Genomic DNA, 22,176 nt, shown 5'->3' with positions numbered 1-22,176 from the left:
GGAGCATCTAGAACCATTGTCTTCACCTAGAGCACTTTCTATGCAAGAGCAGCAGTCTAGTGGTAAATCCTAGTCATGTGATTTTCCTTAGACCTGAGCCCATGGGACTGGGTGGGAGGAGGACCTAGTCTAACTTACTGCAATAGAATAAGGTCTTGGCCCTTGGTAATGAGAACCACACAGAAAGGGGGTGGCAGTGAGGGGTGTGTGTGCAAGACATTATTTGGTGAGACATTATTTTCCTATTCTTTTTATCATCTTCTAACAGTCTGTATCTAGGTCAGTTTGAAGAAATTGATTTTTTTAAAAAATATTTCCTTGGCATTGAGACCTTTAATTGGGAAGGGGAGCCCAAATCCTTCCTGTGTATTGACTTTCTTTTCACTACTACCCCAAATGGAGCCACATTGTCTTTGGTTGATAAGACAATGGGCATCAACTCTCGCTCAGTGGTTTGTGCAGTAAATGGTACTTTTCACCATAAAGCATGTAAAGGAAGCTGTACCATAGGAATTTTTCCAGCTTGCTTTGTTGAGCTGGTTATACTCTGGCAATTCTGCCTCTCGCTCAAGAGTCAGTGGACTGATGATTTTGCACCTGGGCTACTAGGTTCACCAGGGAGCCACACAGCTGGTCTTGCCCCAGTAGCTGGTATTTTGGAATTGATGCCTCATAGACAGGAGAGAGCCCAGTCCTTTGTCCTCTTTGGCCTTCAGTGGACCTAAGTAAAAGGCAACCCATTTGGCTGTCCCCATTAGAAGGACTAGGAGGTTCTAACAATAAGATGTGTTATACAGCCTCAGTGAAAATGTGGACATGTAGAAATGCAGGTCATTCCAAGGACATTGTCTAAAGAGGTGCTCTGGGAAAGGTGGGGAAGAGAGTTCTAAACAGAAGGACAGAAGGAGCTGTTGACAGTTCCCTCTGGATACATCTGACCTTCCAACAGGCCTGATAGGAAATGGGATGAGGGTGTTTGATGGACACCTCACTGATAGATAACACAGCCCTGAACAGTGCCTTGACTTGGCTGCCCATTAATTTAGTTTCCCTCTTCTTTACCATCCCAGGACCTCCTCTGGGCCTAGATCAGGGGTGGGCAAACTTTTTGACTCGAGGGCCACAATGGGATCTTAAACTGGACCGGAGGGCCGGAACAAAAGCATGGATGGAGTGTTTGTGTGAACTAATATAAATTCAAAGTAAACATCATTACATAAAAGGGTACGGTCTTTTTTTTTTTTTTTTTTTTTTTAGTTTTATTCATTTCAAACTGGCCGGATCCGGCCCGCGGGCCATAGTTTTTGCCCATGGCTGGCCTAGATGGTCATTCGTTTCAGAACTGTAAGACATTAGCCACCACCTTGTTCAACACTCATAATTTAATAGGATCCAGAGCAAAGTGAATCGCCGAAGTTCATATTGCCAGTCATAGCCAGGTAGTGCAGAGCTTAGACTGAGTCCTCGGATTACCCCACTTCCAGCCAGTCCTTTTTAAGCAGCACCATGCTGGTTTTTAGGATTAAACATTCTTTTTTACTCAGCAGCTGGTCAGGCCCAGAGTTTAATTAAAGATTGCTAATTGGTTCTGCTCCTGCTATTCCTCTACAGTAGCTAGAGAAAATGTCAGGTAATTTAGTTGCCTTCCACATGAGACACATTCCATGTTGGTCAGTATTGGATAATCCTTTCTTGGTCTGTGGAACTCAAGAACTAGTCTTGGATCCTTTAAAGAGCAGCTTAAAAAAAGGTTTTAGAAAATATAGATAAGCAAAAAAGAAAAAAAAATTAAGAAACAATAATACCACATCACAAATCACATTCCAGACTTTATCCTATATAATAAAAGCCTAATATGCTAAGTGTCCGGTCGTCCATTCAACCAATCAAAGCATAATATTCTAATGATATGCTAAGGCCCCTCAACTGCTTGCTGTGATGTGCACTGACCACAAGGGGGCAGACGCTCCAATCAGTAGGTTAGCTTGCTGCTGGGGTTCGGCCAATTGGGACTGAGTGAGTGATTGGGCGGGAGCCTGCGGCAGGCACAGTGGGGCCGGGATGAGTGGGAGCGGCAGGTAGGAGCTGCAGGAGGTGTTGGACTGCCCTGGAGCCCTCCCGCAGTCCCTCCCCGGCTGGCCAACCTCCTGTGTCCCTCTCCGGCCCCGATCGTGCACCAGTGGGGTCGCTTGGCCTGGCCTGTGCCCTCTCGCAATCTGGGACCCCAGGGGAGATGTCAGAGAGCCGGTTTTGGCCTGATCCCGCAACCAGGCCGAGGGACCCCACTAGTGTACGAATTCGCGCACCAGGCCTCTAGTCCTATCTAATAAAAGGGTAATATGCAAATTGACCGCCACTCCAACACACAAGATGGCCTGCAGGGTAGGGCAGTTGGGGAGGACCAGGCCTGCAGGGGAGGGCAGTTGGGGGAAACCTGGCCGACAGGGGAGGGAAGTTAGGGGCAATCGGGCAGGCAGGGGAGGACAGTTAGGGCCGACCGGGCTGGCAAGGGAGGGAATTTAGGGGTGACCGGGCCAGCAGGAGAGGGCAGTTGGGAGCGACCAGGCCTGCAGGGGAGGACAGTTAGGGGCGACCAGGCCGGCAGGGTAGTGCAGTTAGGGGCAATCGGGCCGGCAGGGGAGCAGTTAGGTGTCGATCAGGCTGGCAGGGGAGTGGTTAGGGGGTGATCAGGCTGGCAGGCAGAAGCAGTTAGGGGCAGGCAGGCAGGTGAGCGGTTGGGAGCCAGCAGTCCTGGATTGTGAGAAGAATGTCCCAGATTGGAGAGGGTGCCGGCTGGGTTGAGGGACACCACCCCCCCCCACCCCACCCCCGCCCTTGCATGAATTTTGTGCACCGGGCCGCTAGATTATATAAAATGTGTCTATACATACAGGCTGGGGCAAAAGTAGGTTTACAGTTGTGAGTACATGGAACAGTTTATTCTTGTATTATTACTTATCAATTATTCTATTATTTTCCATATAAACCACTATAAGTCTACTTTTGCCTCACCCTGAACATATATATGGGTATATGTGGATCCATATATGTGTATAAATTTTCCATGCCAATAATATATTTCTATAATGTCAATTTCAATAGGTATATAATATTTTATTGTGTATCTAACATAATTTAACTAAATGATATGCTATTGTTGGAAATGTAGGGGTTTTCCACTAATGTTAACTGCATTTTGAACAGCTTTAATGAACATCCTCTGAAAAAAATATTTCCCATTCCTTAATTATCACCTCAGGATCCATTTATAGAAGAAGGTATGCGGAGTCAAAGCATAGATAGATAGATAGATAGATAGATAGATAGATATATGGCTTTTAGTGTTTCTAGTCTGATTGCCCAGCAGAAAGAAAGCCCTTCGCATTCTCTCCTTCAGGCTAGGGGAGGACGTTGGCACTTAAGTAAAATAAGGACACCACCCGCTGATTCTTACTGCCACAGTTGGATCAGTTACCTGGGCCTTTACTTTCTCAAAGTGGCTGTAAAGCCATTTTGGTCTGGTCCTGCCAAGGCATTAGGGTGAGTTAATAACAGTATTGTAAGCATAGTGTTATGACCCATCAGAGGTTATAAGCAGAGTTATGTAATAAGCTTGTTATAGTTACACAAGAGTTGTTCTAGGCATGCCTTCTTCAGTTACATGTACACTTGCAATCCAGACACAGTGGTTCTGGGACCAGGGCGATTCCTGCTGAATGTGTATTAGTCGGGCAACGGTTAAAAAGCTAGGACTTCTTTGTGTCCTGACATTTCAAGATGAGATCTTTGTGTTCTGTTGCTTATGATGATGCCAGCAGTTGTGAGCAGAGAGCAGTGCTGGTGACAAATGCTACAAGGCTAGGGTTGTTTCAGTCTGGGGGTTGCCAGGCGAGTTGACTTAATGTTTCTTATTGCTGGCCCAAGTGCAGTGACTTGGTCGGCAGCTGTGAGGATGACCTCATCCATTATATTACAAGGCAAGGGTGCACGTGAGCTCATGAGATCCAGGCTGCTATTCCCTAGCGATAGGCCATTTTTACATCTCATTCAATATTGAAGTGAGGATCATTTTTTGCCCATTGTAGGAGGTGGTTACATCAGATCTCCCCTGGCATCATACCAAAGCCCTCACATTGCTGCGACTTAACTATTGCAACCTAGTATCCTAACAAGATCAGTGTTACCCTGTGAGGTGCAGGTTCTAGGAGGAAGAACAGCGGAGGGAAGGGCTAAACTCCCCATCCGCAAAAGTGAATGTGGGGTGTGTTGCTGCCTTCCGATCTGAAGGTCACCTGAAAGTTTCTGGGCTCACCCCATCAGACTTGACCAGAACACAATACAGTCACTCCTTGAGTAATCCTATGTAATAAAAGGGTAATATGCAAATAGAATGAACAGCAGAACAACCGAACAACAAATCAAAGCATAATATGCTAATGATATGCTAAGGCTGCTCAACCGTTCGCTATGACGTGTACTGACCACCAGAGGGCAGACAGTCAGCCAGTCACTATGATGTGCACTGACCACCAGGGGGCAGGTGCTCCAACTGGTAGGTTAGCTTTCTGCTGGGGTCTGGCTGATCGGGACTGAGCAAGACGGGCCGGACACGCCCTGGAGCCCTCCCTCGGTCCCTCCCCGGCCGGATTGTGCACTGGTGGGGTCCCTTAGCCTGGCCTGTGCCCTCTCGCAATCCAGGACCCCTCAGGGGATGTTGGAGAGCCAGTTTCAGCCCGATCCCGCAGGCCACTCCCCTTGGGAGGGTGCCAGATGCAGGGCTCATGGCTGGTGAGCACTGCTGGGGCAGTGCGAGCCTCTCCCTATCGGGAGTGATTGGCCGGGAGCCTGCGGCGGGCACAGTGGGGCTGGGATGAGCGGGAACGGCAGGTACGAGCTGCAGGCAGCATTCGACTGTGGGTTTCAGCCCAATCTCTGCAGGCCACCCAGAGGGACCCCACGCGTACACGGATTCGTGCACCAGGCCTCTAGTATTGTTATAACACTGATGGGAATGTGTAGGAACTCAGTTGTTTATGTCAATTAGCCTCTGATAAAACTGGTTTCATTGTATGTCATTTCACTTAAAGTCGCAGAACCTATTGCCAACATTAAGTGAAGACTTATGGTCCTTACTCGTGGGTTTTCACCTGCTTCTGTGTTTCTCTGGAGGAGAGAAATCATTTCAAGACAGAGTTGTTGGCACAATAGTCTCCTTCAGTGGCATCAAATATTGAAGACATCCTGGCTTTTAGGTATCTTTGGAATTCTGGCACTTATTATTGTTATAATTTTTACATTCATACAGGTGGTTCCAGGAAGGAAATCACTGAACATTGGGAATGGCTAGAGCAGAATCTGCTGCAGACACTGTCCATCTTTGAAAATGAGAATGACATCACCACTTTTGTGAGAGGAAAAATACAGGTAGGGGATGTTTTGTTTTGTTGTTAAACTTTTAAATTGGAAATTATGTAAAACCGAAAGTTGTAAAAATAGGCAGGAATATGTATTTTTCCTCTTTCTCTTTAATTTCACACATGAGGCTCCATGGACATGTTCCTTTGCATTTCCCTTTTCCACTTAACTCCTGTGTGACATAGAAGTTGTCCACATGTTGTTGTTTTTAATTTAAATAGTTTTCTCTTTTGAAATTTTTTTAAATGTTTTTATTGATTTCAGAGAGAGGAAGGGAGAAGGAGCAAGAGATAGACACATCAGTGATGAGAGAGCATCATTGATCAACTGCCTCCTGCACACCCTGTATTGGGGATGGAGCCCGAACCCAGGCATGTTTCCTTGCCGGGAATCAAACTGTGGCCGTTTTCATGGTTGACACTCAACCATTAAGCCACATCAGTTGGGCTGAAATTATTTTTAGGCTTACAGAAGAGCTGCAAAGATAGAGCAGTGAATTCCCATAGACCCCTATGCTCAGCTTCCCCAAGCGTTAACATCATCTGTAACCATGATACATTTACCAATACTGAAATTAGCACCAACATGATGTTGTTAACTAAACTACAGATTTTATTTGGATTTTATAGTCTTTCCATTCATGTCCTTTTTTCTTTTACAGCCCAATCCAGGATCCCATGTTGCATTTAGTTCTTTGTTTTTTTGAAGCTGCATATTGTGTGTGTGTGCACTATGGACAATTCTGCCACACTCCTATGCTTGGACATTTAAGCATTTTCTAATATTTTGCAACTATAAACAATGCTACACACCTATGTACATATGTATATTTTCATATTGTTGTGGATGTATCTTTAAGATAAACTAGTAGAAGTGGGATTGCCAGGTCACGTGGTGAATGTGTGTGTCTTTGCTGCATGTTGCTAAATCCCCTCCATCTTTCATTCCCACCGTAACAATGGGAGTGTCTGCTTCCATGCGGCTTCGCCAACAGGGTGGACTCTCAGGCTGCTCAGTGTTTGCCAGTCTGATGGGAGAGAAATATTTTAGTGTTGTTTTAATTTGTACTTATCTCATTTATGAGTGAAATTGAATATCTTCATATGTTGAAGGGCCATTTTTATATCACTGTTTGTAGACTGTCTGCTTCTTCTGTCTTTGACCTATTTCTCTATGAGGCTTTTGGTCTTATTTTTCTTTAATTTTTAAAAGTCCTTTTTACATAAAGGTTATTAGCCTTTTATCGATGTTGTATGTTGTATATATTTTCTCTGTTTGTCATTTATCTTTTGACTTTGCTCATGATAGTTTTTGCCATGCAAACTTTAACCTTTATTTAGTCAAAATTAGCAGTTTTTTCTGTTGCAACATCTGGAGTTTTAATCACAATTAAAACCGCTTTCTTTGTACCCAGGTTAAGGAGGATTTCCAGGAACTGATTTGACTGTGTTTCTCATTAAATTCCCACAGAATGGCCTATTTTTATTGTATGTCTTCTTCTTTGCATGAACACATAGTGATTTTATACTCTGGAAAAGAAGGATAAACATACAAATGGTTCTCTTAATTATTAGAAAGTTCTTTAGAATCTAATGTTTTTGAAGAGAGAACTAAAATTGAATTGCACCACAAAAAAATTAGTGAGGACCGAGGAGAACAAAAGCACATACAATAATATTAACCTCTTCCTCGCTCCCCGCCCACCCCTCAAAGTGAGCATTTAATCACTGCTCGAGATTGATAATGTGTCTCTTCTCCGTCCTTATTAAAGAGATTAGAAGAGTAGGGAAGAAAATAAACGTGAGAGAAGGGGAGATACTGCAGATGGTCCTTGTGAAGCTAGGAGGAGATGGCAGACTCCAGACTAGAAAAAGAAGTTATTCTAGATTAATTGAGAGTTTTTATTGATTAAAAAGATTTTTTTTCTTTTTTAAAAAATATATTTTTATTGATTTCAGAGAGGAAGGGAGAGATAGAAACATCAGTGATGAGAGAGAATCATCGATTGGCTGCCTTCTGCATGCCTCCTACTGGGGATAGAGCCTGCAACCCAGGAATGTGCCCTTGATCAGAATCGAACCCAGAACCCTTCAGTCCGCAGGCCGACGCTCTATCCACTGGGCCAAACCGTGGCCAACAACCAGATTTTATAACATCTTTATTTTGTTTCTAAGTCATGTATCTGAATTTCTGGGGAGTAATGGAAGTGGGGAGAGTCTGAGGATCCCTAATTTGATCATGCAGGAGGGGCAGGGTGGAAGGGGCAGCCTACTCATGTGGGAAACCCAGGGACAGAGGCATCTTCTCTCCAGGAGCCACTGAGGTGCTCAGTTACCTTTTCATGTCATTGTCGGTGGGAAATAGGTACAGATAAAGAGCTGTAGCAAGACACAGAAGATTAGAAGTGACGGTAGCAGGAGAAACAAAACAAAATAAAGGCTAATTATGTCCAGTAGTTATGCCTTTCACAATTTTCATTACATCAAAAATGTAGGATTTAATATCCCTGAAACCAATTATGAGGAAGGAATTGCTATTACTGCAATTATGTGTGAAAGAACGTCATTCATGTGTAAATGAATGTTTAAGCTTTCACAAATTGTCTAATAATTAAGAGAACCAACAAATTTATTTGTTTGAGATTTAATTAACTTTTATAAGTTCTGAATGTAATAATTAACTATAGAGCCAAACATAAGTCAAACACCATAGGAAATATTTTGTGTATTTCTTTCTAGATTTCTAATAAGCATTTTATCATAATAGTAGTCTTACTATACATTTAATTTTGTATCATGTCTTTTTTCTTTGACTAGTACTATAAACCACATATTATTATATAAATTTTAGTTATTTTAATAACTAATATTGTTCCTTAATTCACTTTATCATCTCTCTCTTTAGATGTCTCCTTGGCTTCTAGATTAGTGGGGGGCTGGCACAAACAGTAATACCCTGAACACTTTTGTTCATATAATTTTTCCGATAGCTTTTGCTTTTTCCTTTGGGATGGACTACAAAACGTTGGTTAATGGGGTAAGCAGTTTAACATTTTTAATGGACCTTAGTAGATATTGTCAGTATATTAGAATACCTATATGATTACACCACTGCTTACTTTCAGTATTATAATAGTTGTTTATATAGTTTTTCAAACTGAGCAGGTCAAAGTTGGTGTTTTACTGTTTTAATTTTCTATCTTTGATTAGGAGGTTGAACACTTTTTCATGTTTGCTTAGCTCATTTTCTTTTTTGTGTGAATTACCCATCAATGTCCCTTGTTCATTTGGATTATAGTAATTTTCCAAAGTTATGTGGAGCTGTTGCCTAGAGCCAGGTGACCTATTTCATATTACGTAGAAACTGTAGAACATACAGGAAGGAAATATTCTATCCTTTTGTTCCATCATCTGGTCAACCTGGCTGAAAAACTACAGCATACCAGGAAGAGATTCTGCATTGTAGACCCTCTCTGTTCCTAAAGGTGGGAGATTTGGGAATGTAGCTTCATGGGGAGTATTATCCTCACTAGTTGAAACTAGTTGGCAAGGCACGGTCTGTTTGTATGAGTGTATTAGACCCAGAACGTGTCAGAGTGATGTTCCTCAGTGCTATAGCCGCATAAATCTTCTCATTTGAAAACATTTTCTTTTTTAAACTTTAAATGAGTATTCTCTTTCCTCAGTGGAGACTGCAGGACATCTAGTTGGGGATTGGTAGTAGATCTTTGGATAGCAAAGATCTGAACTTAATCTTTTCCACTCAAAACATATGGGTATCATTTGGTTTGTTATACCTCACTCCCTTCCGTATTCTCACTTTAGGTAAGAGCCCAATAGTGGATCGAAAATGTGAATGGTCTAGAATTTTGGATTTCGGCTAGTAGCAGTTGGGAACCAGTCAGGATTCTTATACTAAGAATTCTGTAGTCAAAATAAGTGTTAGGAAGATAAATTTGTAGAGAGCATCTAGGCTGTACTGGAAGCATAAGAGCCCAAAGGCAGGAATTCCATGTATGAGTCATTTGCAATTTTCTGTTCTTCGAATATGGAGGGTTCAGTCACATCAAGGAGAACCCAAGAGGTTGCCCGACTTCACACAGATATTGCTGGGATCTGAACCCAGAACTTTCATGCTTGAAAGCTCATGCTATCCAGTGGTACCTTGATCAGAGAAGATGAAGATGAGGTTAGAGGGATTTGATGTTACAAAGTGGAATTCGAGGGAGCATTATTTTTCTTTACCAACAGATATATGTAGAAGCCAGTTTACAGGGAATTATGGAGGAATTGGATAACAATAAAATGGCCTCTCAAGCTACTAAAATGATTAGACAGTAGATTTAGCCCAGGGGTGGGCAAACTTTTTGACTCGAGGGCCACAATGGGTTCTTAAACTGGACCGGAGGGCCGGAACAAAAGCATGGATGGAGTGTTTGTGTGAACTAATATAAATTCAAAGTAAACATCATTACGTAAAAGGGTACGGTCTTTTTTTTTTTTTTTTTTTAGTTTCATTTCAAACGGGCCGTAGTTTGCCCACGGCTGATTTAGCCAGTCACTTGCTATGCAAATATTTCATTTTCTGTCCAACTGACCTAATTTTTATTCTTATATTCACCCCTTTTCTGTTTAAATGGCTGCTTGCTCCTTTTCTCTAAGTTCCCTAATACTACTCATGGCCCTGAGACAGTGGGTTTGTGGCCACGTGTCAGTTAGTGACATGCCTTCTGGTCTATCTTTCCTTCCTTGTCCAATCATGATGAATTTTTGTTGATTTTTGAGAAAGGCAGAAATTGACCTTTGGCATAACTATCATGATCAGCTAGGAAGATCAGTAGAACTATCAAAATCTTTACATTTCCTCTTTTATAAAATAAAATTATGGGTTTTATTCTAAGTAAACTTATTAACAAAATGATTAGCACCAAAAATAAATACACCTGAAAGAAATTAAGAAAAACGATTAGCAGAAATAAACAGATAATACAATCTATATTGTTATTTTGAAGGTATTTTTGTACACAAATACTACTTGTTAATTGGCTTAGAATTTTGGGGTTACCTTTGAAAAAAATTTATCAATTAAAAAATGTAGTCTTAGAAATTGTTGTTTTTTTCCTTTCCAATATGTACAGTGTACAGAAAACAGCAGCTCTATTCATGGTAATACCGCTGTGTGCTTTGGTTTCATCCCTACCTAGGGCATCATTGCAGAGTATAACAAAATCAATGATGTGAAGGAAGACGATGACACAGAGAAGTTTAAAGAGGCCATTGTGAAATTCCACAGGCTGTTTGGGATGCCCGAGGAAGAGAAACTCGTCAACTATTACTCCTGCAGCTACTGGAAGGGGAAGGTCCCCCGTCAGGGTTGGATGTACCTCAGTATTAACCACCTTTGCTTTTATTCTTTTCTTATGGGAAGGGAAGGTAAGTTGTCTAGGATTTCAGAGGGAAGCTTAGGAAATTCTACTGAGGTTTGCCCTGAACTCATAAACCACATACCAAAGTAAATACCAAAAATAAATCTATAGTTATGACTCGGTTGGCATTGCCTTTTAACTATTTAAAAAGTGAATTATTTTCAGTTCAATATTTGTTAAAAAAAATGTGTCTGTTAAGTAATAAAGACCCACCAAAGGCATAATTAATTTAGTAGACATGGACTTAAATTGACAATAATTATGAACTCGGAATTTATGTGGTTTGCATTTGTCTCTTACAACTAACAAACCAGACAATAATAGATGTGGACACACAGATGCAAAGGAATTCAGGGCACCGGGAGTTGGGGTGTGAGGGTGCAGTGTCTCAGGGGTTGAAGGAGCGGGTGCTGACCCAGCCTTGCTCCCTGTGCTCAGCCAAGCTGGTGATCCGCTGGGTGGACATCACTCAGCTGGAGAAGCGCGCCACGCTGTTTCTGCCCGACGTGATCAAAGTGAGCACACGGTCCAGTGAGCATTTCTTCTCCGTGTTTCTCAACATCAACGAGACCTTCAAGTTAATGGTGCAGCTCGCCAACATAGCCATGAGGCAGCTCTTAGACAACGAGGGATTCGAGCAAGATCAATCCCTGCCCAAGCTGAAAAAGAAGTCTCCTAAAAAAGTGTCCGCTCTCAAACGGTAGGTGCCAGAGACGGAGTCTTACAGACTTTGGAACCAAGAAACCCATCCATTTGTTCATGAAATGTGATATTTTCTGAACAACTCAAGGGTTCCGGACGCTTTTCTGGGTGGAGATACCAAAGTGGAAAAGGCTGCCTGCAGCACTCCCAGAGCAGGAAGTGAGGCAGAGGTGGCCAGCTCCAGCACAACCTGGCGGAGCTCTCCTGGCCCCGTGGGCACACACGTGGGAAGATGGGCAGAGGGTAGGAAAGGCCTCTCAGTGGAGACTGCGAGGAGCTGGGGACTCAGTGGTAGTGGAAGCTGCCCCTGCAGATTCAATCAGGTGGCTGTTCCCAGCAGAGGGAAAAGCGCAGAGAGAAGGAAGTCTATCCCATGTCTGGAAGGTGGCAGGGCACGGGAGGAGAGGCTGCTGAGAAGCCTGGACGTCTGGATATGGGAGCAGAGCTAGAGAGAGAGTGAGGGAAACGACGCTCTGTAGTGTGACTGTAGGCATGGAACTGCCCTACACTGAGGTGGGGAATGAGAGGGATGAGATGTGCAGGGATGTGAGAGCTCAGTCTGATCCTGTCCAGCAAGTTGCCTGCAGGACATCTAGTTGGGGATTGGACCTGTAACATATGGAATTGGAAGTCCCTGGCTTACAGCTGGTAGTTGGAACCTGACAGATGTCACCACAATGAGTGTCTTTGGTGACTTGAGTCATGTTTCGACAGAGTGGTGGAGGATGAATGGGGTTACTGCAGTGGTTTAAATAGCAAATGAAAGGAAGGAAAGGGAATTAGGCAAGAATATACTGCTTTTAAAAAAAATCATTGGTAAAGGAGGGGCATTGCTCTCTTTAGAATGTAGAAGATTTGAATACAGGTTAAGAAGGGAAGAGTGTTTGGATGAAGGTAGGTGCAGGCAGGAGTGTAGGATTGTAGGTGCAGGGACAGGAGGAACAGAGATAAATGTATAAGAAAACAATAACTTTAATATGTGTGCTGAGACCTCTCCTTTAGTGACAGGGAAAGGAAGTAAGACTAATGGGGGTGGAGGTAATTTTGGAGATGGAGGAAGAGCGCTCCTACCTAGCTTCAAGAGGCTAAGGTCGGGTAGAGCTTGAGGGGAGAGGTTTCAACAAGCTATATGAAGAACAGGAAGAAGAAAGTCAGGGGAAAAGATTGTAGTCAGAGGACCCAGCTGAGACTGTGGAAACTAGTTGTCCATGAGGTGGGTTATTCCTGTATTTCAGGCCATTTTATTGCCTATGGAGGGTGGCAGTGAGATCAGCAGACTTACTAGTAAGAGGTTCGTTTGCATCCTTGTTAGGTCTTTCTTAAAAGATTCCCCCCTCCCCCTCAAGTGGCTCTGGATACGTGTAAATGCAACAGTCTCTTTAGAAATTATTGTATTCCTTTAGTAAAAGAATGAATTTCCTGTGCAGGCCCAGTTTCCTAAGACTCTTGAACATTTTCAGATATTGATTATAAAATGACTACAGAAGGGATCTAACTATATTAAGATAATTTCATTATGGCTTTGGGTCATAGGTTGCCATTAGTGCCAGTAGTAAGCCAAGAAGGTAGGGATAAGTCCAGCAAGATCGAGGAGGGGACAGGTGGGCTGGGCACCCTCCGTGGCTGCATCATTTAGAGCAGTGGTTCGCAACCTTCCTAATGCCGCGACCCTTTAATACAGCTCCTCCTGTTGTGGTGACCCCCAATTTCATTGTTACAAATTGAACATAATTAAAGCATAGTGATTAATCACAAAACCAATATGTAATTATGTATGTGTTTTCCGATGGTCTTAGGCGACCCCTGTGAAAGGGTCGTTTGACCCCCCAAAGGGGTCGCGACCCACAGGTTGAGAACCGCTGATTTAGAAGGTATTGAAACATTTCTTTTGCGTGATGTGAGTTATTATTATTGCTTTCCAGCGATCTTGATGCCAGGGCCAAGAGTGAGAGGTACCGTGCACTTTTCCGGCTGCCCAAAGATGAGAAATTAGACGGCCACACAGACTGCACCCTCTGGACCCCATTTAACAAAATGCACATTTTGGGGCAAATGTTTGTGTCCACAAATTACATCTGCTTTACCAGCAAGGAGGAAAACTTGTGTAGCCTCATTATCCCACTGCGGGAGGTAAGCCTCAGGTGAAATGGATTTCTAAGTTTCAGTTGTGATACTTTTCTGTGTGAACCAGGAATATATTTACCAGAAGTTGGCTGGCTTTTAACCATAAGTGAATGTTCATAATTCTTTGGTGGCACCTGCCACCCTTTCATGTGTTGCCATTGATCTGAGTGACTGTGGGACCTGAAAGAGTTCTTCCAATGGCAGCCTAGTGTGTTTTACATGGAGATCTCATTCTTATTCAGGTTTGGTGAGGCCCACGGGTCAGGAGGTGACTGCCATTGAAAGATAGATTGTATCTTTGGAGTGGTGAACACACACAACAGTATGCAGATGATGTATTATAGAAATGTATACCTGAAACCTATATGATTTTATTAACCAGTGTTACCCCAATATAGTCAATAACAATGAATAAATAAAAGTGCAATAAAAATAAAAAAAAGAAAGATAGGTAGATTTAGACTCACAGATCCCACTGGGAGGGACCATGGGGGCCACTTGGCTAAGCACCAGGCAGGCAAAGGGAGCAGGGGAGACTGTGTGTCGGAGTCTTTATTGTGGTCTCCAAGGGAAGAAACAGAAGAGGCAGGGTAAGCAGGTTGTTTTGAATAATCTCAATGGATTCTGGGGTGTAGGCGCTGTTCCTAGTTATCTGGTATCTGGCCCCAGGGCTATGAGGGCAGGTGAACAGCGAGCATGAGTGAGAGCTGAATAGAGGAGGTGGTTGGGCTATGGGGCTCTGGATGGGTTGGCTTGCAGAGGCAAGGCCTGTTCCAGGTGAGTCTCTGGAACTCTGGAAGGGTGGTCCTACCAGGGTCTGCAAGGCCCCAAGATATCAAAGCATTAGATACAGAAACTGGAAAATGTAGTTATTCCACCTAGCTCACAGCCTGAGGGCAGCTTCGTCTGAAGGACACGGCCTCGGTTGTGAATCCAAAAGCCAAGTGTTCAGATCTGACCCTCGGATTCCCTGCACTGGAAGCGCCAGGGCTGAGCCCAGCCCAGATCTGCCCAGTCTGAATCTCTGCGAGTTCTAGAGTCTGCATTGTAATCAAGCCCCAGGCTGGTTCTCATGTACAATCAAGACGAAGAAGCAGTCGTATTGTATGTGGGTGTAGGCGGGTTCTGTTGTGTCTGCACAGGGTGCTCCTGTGGAAGCCTGGCTTGAGGTTTGGGCTTGACAAGGAGCTCCGGGTTAGGGCATCAAGGGTTGGCAGTCCTGCAGTTTCTCACCTGGAAACTTGCAACCTCCCCTGGCCCTGTTCTAGAAGTGAAGGTGGTTAGAAGCGTTGGTTATTAAAATGAGCCCTTTGTTAAGATACCCTGTAGTCGAGGATTCGTTTCCCCCTGCCTTCGTTTCTTGAGAATAATGCACCGCCATTACAGAAAATATGTAGAAGTATAGACAAATAGGAAAAAAACAAAATTCATCCCACCACTCAAAGACAATCACTGTGAACATTCCACTGAACTGTTCTCCAGGTTTCTTCTCTACTTTGTTGTGTATATATCAGTGATGTCATTCAGTTAAAAAACAAAGAGAATTTTTATTTTTTGCTTATTTCTTTTAACAGCGAGTATTTTTCTTAAACGTTTCCCTGTATCACTAAATATTCTTTTGCGATATAATTTTTAATGACTGCATATTATTTCATTCAGTGGATATATAGTCTATATATTCAGTTACCTATGATTGGACCTTTGCATTATTTTTAGTTTTCTCCCAATCGTATGTATCATTTTCCCTAAATTATAAAGTCCTGGAAGCTGAATTGGTGGACTGAAAAGAATGGAAAATGGCAGGCAGTTGGCACATCTAGTTCTTACAGGATGAGCTAACTGGTATCATGATACCTTCTGAGGCCAAGATACTTTGTTGGTGGTGAGTTCCGAGATGGGTAATTCAACAGTATTTACATTTGATTCTGAAATGGATTTTAAAGCTTTCCCAGCCAATTTACCTTCTTTGCCAATAAACTGTTCCTAACTGATTTTCTTCATCAAGTACTGCCTGAGCGTAGGAAAGCAGAGCGACCTGAAGTGGCCAGGGCAAGCCATTTTGGGATTAAGAATGTACCATGGCGGTGCCGTTTGTGAATCTGAGCGAGGCACCATTCTCTGAACCATAGGGAAGTGAGCAGAGAAGGGCTGAGGCGCTGCTGGGGCATCTACTCTCTCCTGTTCAGAATCTGCCAAGGCTTTGGGTCCAGCCAGCTCTGTTTACATGTTAGTGCGATTACAATACAATAATGAGAGCCAGGGGAGTTGGGAGAATGGAGACTGATATTCTCAGCCCGTCTTCCCCTCGCTCGTTTCCGAACAGGTCGTAGGGCAGAGGTAGCTCAGCCGTATTTCGGGGTGAATCGGAGCAGGGACAGCAGTGGAGGCAGCATGTAGAAATAAAGCCTGTTTGGGTTGGAGGAATGCAGCTCAGTGAAATGGCAGTGCCCTTCCCTTAACCCGGGGAAACGCGGAGAGATATTAACAGTGGAGCCCTAACCCTCACTAATGGAAGAAGCAAAGGACTTAATGTAATTTTTATTACCTTCTGGTAACGATAATGACAAAGCTGAGGGGTGGGGCCCCCACGTCCCCACCCTCTTTCCGGAATCTGTCTGAGTAGAGAGTGGTCTCTCCGTGGACTTTGTACCTTTAGGAACTGAGTTAAGCTGACGGATTAGCAAGGGCCTCCATGGGAACGTTCAGTCCTGTTTGGAATGGACATATTCGCATTAGCTAGACTAGGAATTGACTGGAGATTATTAACGTATATTCCACATCTAGACTTAAGGTACACCTGAGCAACAGATGGTCAGTGATTACACAGAATTAGGTTGCTGTAGATTTTTTGTTGTTAATCCTCACCCAAGGATATTTTTTCCATTGAATTTCAGAATGGAAGGGAGGGAGAGACAGAGAGAGAGAAAATCAATGTGAGAGAGACACATTGATTGGTTGCCTCCTGCATGCATGGGGCCAGGAATGGAGCCTGCAGCAAAGGTACGTGCCCTTGACCAGAATCGAACCCATGACACTTCAATCCGTAGGCTGATGCTGTAACCACCGAGCAAAACTGGTTAGGGCACCTTGCTGTAGATTTTGAAGAAACTTCTGAGGCAGCAAAGCCAGAGGATAAAGTGAACTGATCAGATTCCTCATTAGAGAGAGATTCCAGATGAAGGCCCCCCCTCCTTTTAGTCATAAATTTTCCTGTGAATGTTCCATATTGAACTCTGAGATTTGATTAAGTTCCAGTCTACTTTATAACCCAAGGTAATGAAAATGTGTTTCAGTAAATTGTAGGAAACTCGAAGGTAGCCAGTACCCTTTCCTGGAGGCACAAAGCTCACAGGATACAAACCTATTAGAATTCATTTGATGACAGTATTTTGTAACCCATGTTGCGCGAGCATTCATAGGTTTTATGTGGGGGCTGCTGGTTGCTTCTGTATTCATGATCCAAGCCAGATAAAGGACTTTCCTCCTGGACTTGATCAAGATCCACATGGCTCTCTGGGTGTTAGGTACAGAGCTTGAACCTTTAATTCCCTTGGCATCTGTCACTTAATTCTGACACCTGGTGCCCAGAAATAAATTTATTGTGAGCTTTTATAGGTCTTTTAAAAACAGGCATTCTTTAACTTTTTCCCTAAGTGCCATGGGAGAATCCTGTTCATGATGAGGAGGGTTTTTCCTGCTTCTCTAGCCTCCTTGCTTTCAGGAAAGAGAACGTTTTTATGTGCAGCTCTAGGAACCACAGAGGATTCCTTTGGAATACGTATACCTTACCGTGTGCTTATGGAACCTGACGTAGACGTCGGGTCCTGCAGTTGGTCCCTTGACGGATCCCCGTCTGGTCATGGCCACTTTGCACTTGGGCTGTGAGCCTTTTAGGCAGCGCCAGTAGGTTTTTTAGCCTTGAAGGAAGAGAAAAGTTTAAAGTGCTGCTTTGAAGGAAAGTGTATTTCACGTGAAAAAGCTGATGAAGAGGTTAAAGTTGGACCTGTCTAAACTGCTTGCAAGTAGAGTGAAGAGGGGTAGGGGAGCTTTAATTGTATAGTCAGCATCACTGCAATTGAGCCATTAGGGCAGTGGTTCTCAACCGTGGCTGCACATTAGAATCACCTGGGAATCTTTTTAAAATCCTGATTTCTGGGCCTCCTCCTCCAGAAATTCTGTTTCTTTGTTATGGGGTGGGGCCACAACATGAGTAACAAAGAAACAGAATTTCCGGAGGATGAGGCCCAGAAATCAGACAAGGTTGAGAACCACTGATCTAGGGCTTGCCTTGAGGTTTTTTTCCTAACGTGCTAAAGAGAAAACGTTCTAATATGCTTATTCTAATTTCCAGTTGATGAAAATCCTATTATAAACCACCAAATGTATGTCTTCAGCTCAGAGCTAAAACAGATATCTCCTTTCTGTCCTCCCCCCGTCCCCCCCCCCCCCCATCACACCGTCCCCTAGTGCAGATGGGGCTGCAGTTAAGCCGTTTACATCATGTCTGTTCAGAGTTGAGTGAAGCCTGCAAAGCCGGAGGCCGAGGGAGCCGGCTGAAGGATTGCCTGTGTTCTGAAAACCACCCCAACAGGGAGCGTGGTGAAAGGAACCGGCAGCGGGACTGTTTTCTGTCTCAGATGCATAATGCAGCCGCTAGGAGTCCTCTCCTTGATGGCTCCATGAAATTTTAATGAAAATCAGAGAATTCCTTCGCAGGGTTTTTCAGCCTTGGCACTGTGAGCGCCCTGGGCTGGACTGTGTTGGGGGCAGGCCGTCCTGTGCACTGTAGCATGTCTGGCAGCATAAATGCTCTGCATGTGCTAATCCGAGAGACAAATGGCCTCTACCTACCAGATGCCAGCCGGACCCTCCACTGTGACAACCAGAAACGCCTCCAGAGGTTGCCCAGTGTCTCCTGGGGCGTAAATTCACCCTCAGCCGAGAAGAAACAGTTTAGAAAAAAACAGCAAGATGGTTCTAACTTCTGGTATGAGCTCCAGCCTGATTTGCTGTTTGATTGGGTTGGAACAGAGTCAGAGAATCTGAATTTGCCCCAATACAACAAGCATGGTTCCTATAGGGCAGTGATGGCGGACCTTCTGAGCTCGGCGTGTCAGCATTTTGAAAAACCCTAACTTAACTCTGGTGCCGTCTCACATATAGACATTTTTTGATATTGGCAACCATAGTAAAACGAAGACTTACATTTTTGATATTTATTTTATATATTTAAATGCCATTTAACAAAGAAAAATCAACCAAAAAAATGAGTTCGCGTGTCACCTCTGACACGCGTGTCATAGGTTCGCCATCACTGCTCTAGGACGTAAGAGTGCCGTGACCCTTCTTTAGTGCTGCTCAGGGGCTGCCGTTGGGGACTCCCTGCGAAGTCATGCTCTTTGTCTCCTGTTTCTTTTCAGGTGACGATTGTAGAAAAGGCGGACAGCTCCAGCGTCCTCCCCAGTCCTCTGTCCATCAGCACCAGGAACAGGATGACCTTCCTGTTTGCCAACTTGAAAGACAGAGACTTTCTGGTGCAGAGGATCTCTGACTTCCTGCAGCAGACGACCTCCAGAATATACTCGGACAAAGAGTTTGCAGGGAGCTACAACAGCTCGGACGATGAGGTCTGTGGAAGACACCTGGGGTGTTTTGGTTTGTCCTGTTTGTCTGGCGTGTTCACCTGCTTGCCTGTTTTGATTGACCTTTGAGCTTGGCAGCTGTGCTAAGACACACCACCTACCCTGATGCCCAGAGCAGTATCTCATTTAAATCTCATGGCGTTTGTATTTGGGACCATAATGCTGGGCAGAACCTTATAGATAGCTCACCTCATCCTCTTATTTTATGGTTGAAGAATGATGAAGTCGTTTGTCCTGGTTACACAGCAAGTGACTCTGGTCCATGTAGTGACATTGTTGGGAATGGTACAGAGGTCACTAAATGAAGTCTCAAACCTGAAATACAACATCATTATGATGATTTGATTTTATTATGATTAGATATATATTGTGTCTTTCTTGAATTACACCTGGACCAATATCCAGGGAATCTGGAGCCCATAAAAATATGTCACTCGCTCAAGTAACAGTGTGAGTTACTGGCAGCTAAAACATATTGTAAAGGTGATGAGCTCACAAGTAACCTCTCTGCCCCTGTCACCTGCCCCAAGCTTTTGTGGGAATTTTGGAGACACCAGAAACTGGAGAGGAGGGGAGGGAGGCCATCCCATAAGCAGATGATGCAACCACAGCACGCTTTGCACACATGCTAATCCAAGAGATAAATGGCCAATCAGTTTGTTGCAAAAATACAGCCGAAATACAGGGAAAACCTATTTTTGAGGATTAACGTTCTAAAGCCTATAGCCCATGCACCGAAATGCTGGCTTGCTGCCTTTCTTCTCTTTCTTCACAAAGCAAGAAACTTCTTGAACCGTGGCATGGCTTTTGTTATCTGTAGAGGACACTGAAGGGCTGCTGCCCAAACCTTAAGTGTCTCGTTCCTCTCTGCGACTGCAGGTGTACTCTCGGCCGAGCAGCCTCGTTTCCTCCAGCCCCCAGAAAAACTCCAGCTCGGACTCTGAGGGAGAGCGCCAGTTTAACCTAAATGGCAACAGTGTCCCCACGGCCACACAGACCCTGATGACCATGTATCGGCGACGGTCTCCCGAGGAATTCAATCCAAAATTGGTGGGTCCCTCCTGCTCTTCCCCGAAACTTTCTATAATAGATAATTACCATTTAAAAATATCTATAATAATAAAAGCATAATATGCTAATTAGACCGGATGACCTTCGAGATGAAGCCAGGGCTGCGAGGGCCGAGGCAGAGGTGGCCGCCGCTGCGGTGGCAGGAACCGAGTCCCTTGCACGAATTTTGTGTATTGGGCCTCTAGTCTATAGATATATAAAAGCCTAATGTGCAAAGTGTCCCCTTGGGAGTTCGACCAACCAAGAGTTCGATCACTCACTATGATGTGCACTGACCACCAGGGGGCGACATGGAGCGAAGGGAGTCCCTGGCCAGCAGCCAGCAGCCAGCAGGCAGCAGCCAGCAGCCAGGGAAGGGAGGCCCCGGCCGGCAGCCAGCAGCTGCTATGGACCCTACCTGTGTATGAATTTCATGTACGGGGCCTCTAGTTTTTTAAATAAAAGTGAACTCATATCTATGTAAATAGATATTTTCTTGTAAGTAAAGCAGATCTTGTCTAAATGTGTCATTAGGTTTTAGAGTGGCTTTTCATGGATAACGACGAGTTCTAGAGGGTATAGGTGACTTTTTTTTTTGTCTTGATCTCACTACTGTTTAAGTCAACCCATCATATAAGTTCTTAGTGCACATTTAAAAAACTTACTTGAGCCGAAACCAGTTTGGCTCAGTGGATGGAGCGTCGGCCTGCAGACTGAGGGGTCCCAGGTTTGATTCCGGTCAAGGGCATGTACCTGGGTTGCGGGCATATCCCCAGTGGGAGATGTGCAGGAGGCAGCTGATCGATGTTTCTTTCTCATCGATGTTTCTGACTCTCTGTCTCTCTCCCTTCCTCTCTGTAAAAAATCAATAAAATATATTTTAAAAAAAAAACAACTTACTTGAACTTGGAGGCATGGGCGTAAAGCCATTACTGTCATCTGCATTCTGCTGACCTGTCTCGGAAGAATTCTGACTCGGGGCCAGAAGGCGCCGTGACAGGACCGCAGGACGTGATAGATGGGCCTGATTAGGGAAGGAGGCCAGAATGTCTGAGTCCTGCCTTCTCACGAGTTCTGTCCAGAACTTAGCTCTGCTCGCAAGGGGCAATGTTCACACTTTCCATGGGACCTCTCACCATCCTCAAAGTCCTTTGGGATGTCGTCATGTGTCATTATCCCTTTCAGGCCAAGGAGTTTTTGAAAGAGCAAGCCTGGAAGATTCACTTTGCCGAGTATGGGCAAGGGATCTGCATGTACCGCACAGAAAAAACTCGCGAGCTGGTGCTGAAGGGCATCCCGGAGAGCATGCGGGGCGAGCTCTGGCTGCTGCTCTCAGGTACGAGGGCTGGGCGGGACCCTGGGCCTCCCCGTCGCCCTCTGTCATGCATCAGAGTTCTTTCAATGATGCAAACCCCAATGCAGACCTAAATCTTTCCTGGCCAGAGCCTTGAAGTCCCTTAATAAAAATACAGGACACGTATTCAGTGACCCAACTGTGGAAGCCACCCCTTTTGAGTCCTGATAACCTCATGTATTGCTTACTGACATTATTTAGGGGGAAAAAGAACTCAAAGGACTAGAGTATCATCCTCTGTGGTTTTGGGAGTCCTTTTCCTTCCCCAGCTGCGTCATTGATTATGTTGAAGTATGACAGCGTGTGGGCAGAACAGTCATTGGTGTGGAGAGGGAGGGGGTAGGAGGAGTAAGGAAGCCTTGTCCTTGATTTTGCCACCGACTGAATTCACTGGTTATCCCTGGAGACAGGGCAGAGACCAGAGTCTGCACAGATCACACTTCTCCTCCAAATGGAGATGTTGG

The 22,176-nt window shown here is 44.3% G+C and overlaps 1 protein-coding gene across 6 annotated transcripts in view; it reads left to right on the top strand.

Annotated features, from left to right (window-relative positions):
• Positions 1-22,176, top strand: part of TBC1D9 (TBC1 domain family member 9) — an 87,869-nt gene that overhangs the window by 41,943 nt on the left and 23,750 nt on the right. For 5 of the 6 annotated variants that reach the window (XR_004968132.1, XR_004968131.1, XM_036312484.1 and 2 more), the window contains 7 exons: positions 5,306-5,424; positions 10,619-10,847; positions 11,279-11,540; positions 13,465-13,672; positions 19,087-19,293; positions 20,188-20,358; positions 21,544-21,694. Coding sequence is in view for 4 of the 6 variants with exons in the window: in XM_036312484.1 (XP_036168377.1) it covers positions 5,306-5,424; positions 10,619-10,847; positions 11,279-11,540; positions 13,465-13,672; positions 19,087-19,293; positions 20,188-20,358; positions 21,544-21,694 (1,347 nt within the window). In the remaining 2 variants the exon portion in view is untranslated. The remainder of the gene's footprint in view (positions 1-5,305; positions 5,425-10,618; positions 10,848-11,278; positions 11,541-13,464; positions 13,673-19,086; positions 19,294-20,187; positions 20,359-21,543; positions 21,695-22,176) is intronic. The other variant, XM_036312485.1, reaches the window with a different exon arrangement.

This window comes from Myotis myotis, unplaced genomic scaffold (genome assembly GCF_014108235.1).
Source record: "Myotis myotis isolate mMyoMyo1 unplaced genomic scaffold, mMyoMyo1.p scaffold_m19_p_6, whole genome shotgun sequence".
Lineage (NCBI taxonomy): Eukaryota > Metazoa > Chordata > Mammalia > Chiroptera > Vespertilionidae > Myotis > Myotis myotis.
This window is presented reverse-complemented; position numbering and strand designations above follow the sequence as displayed.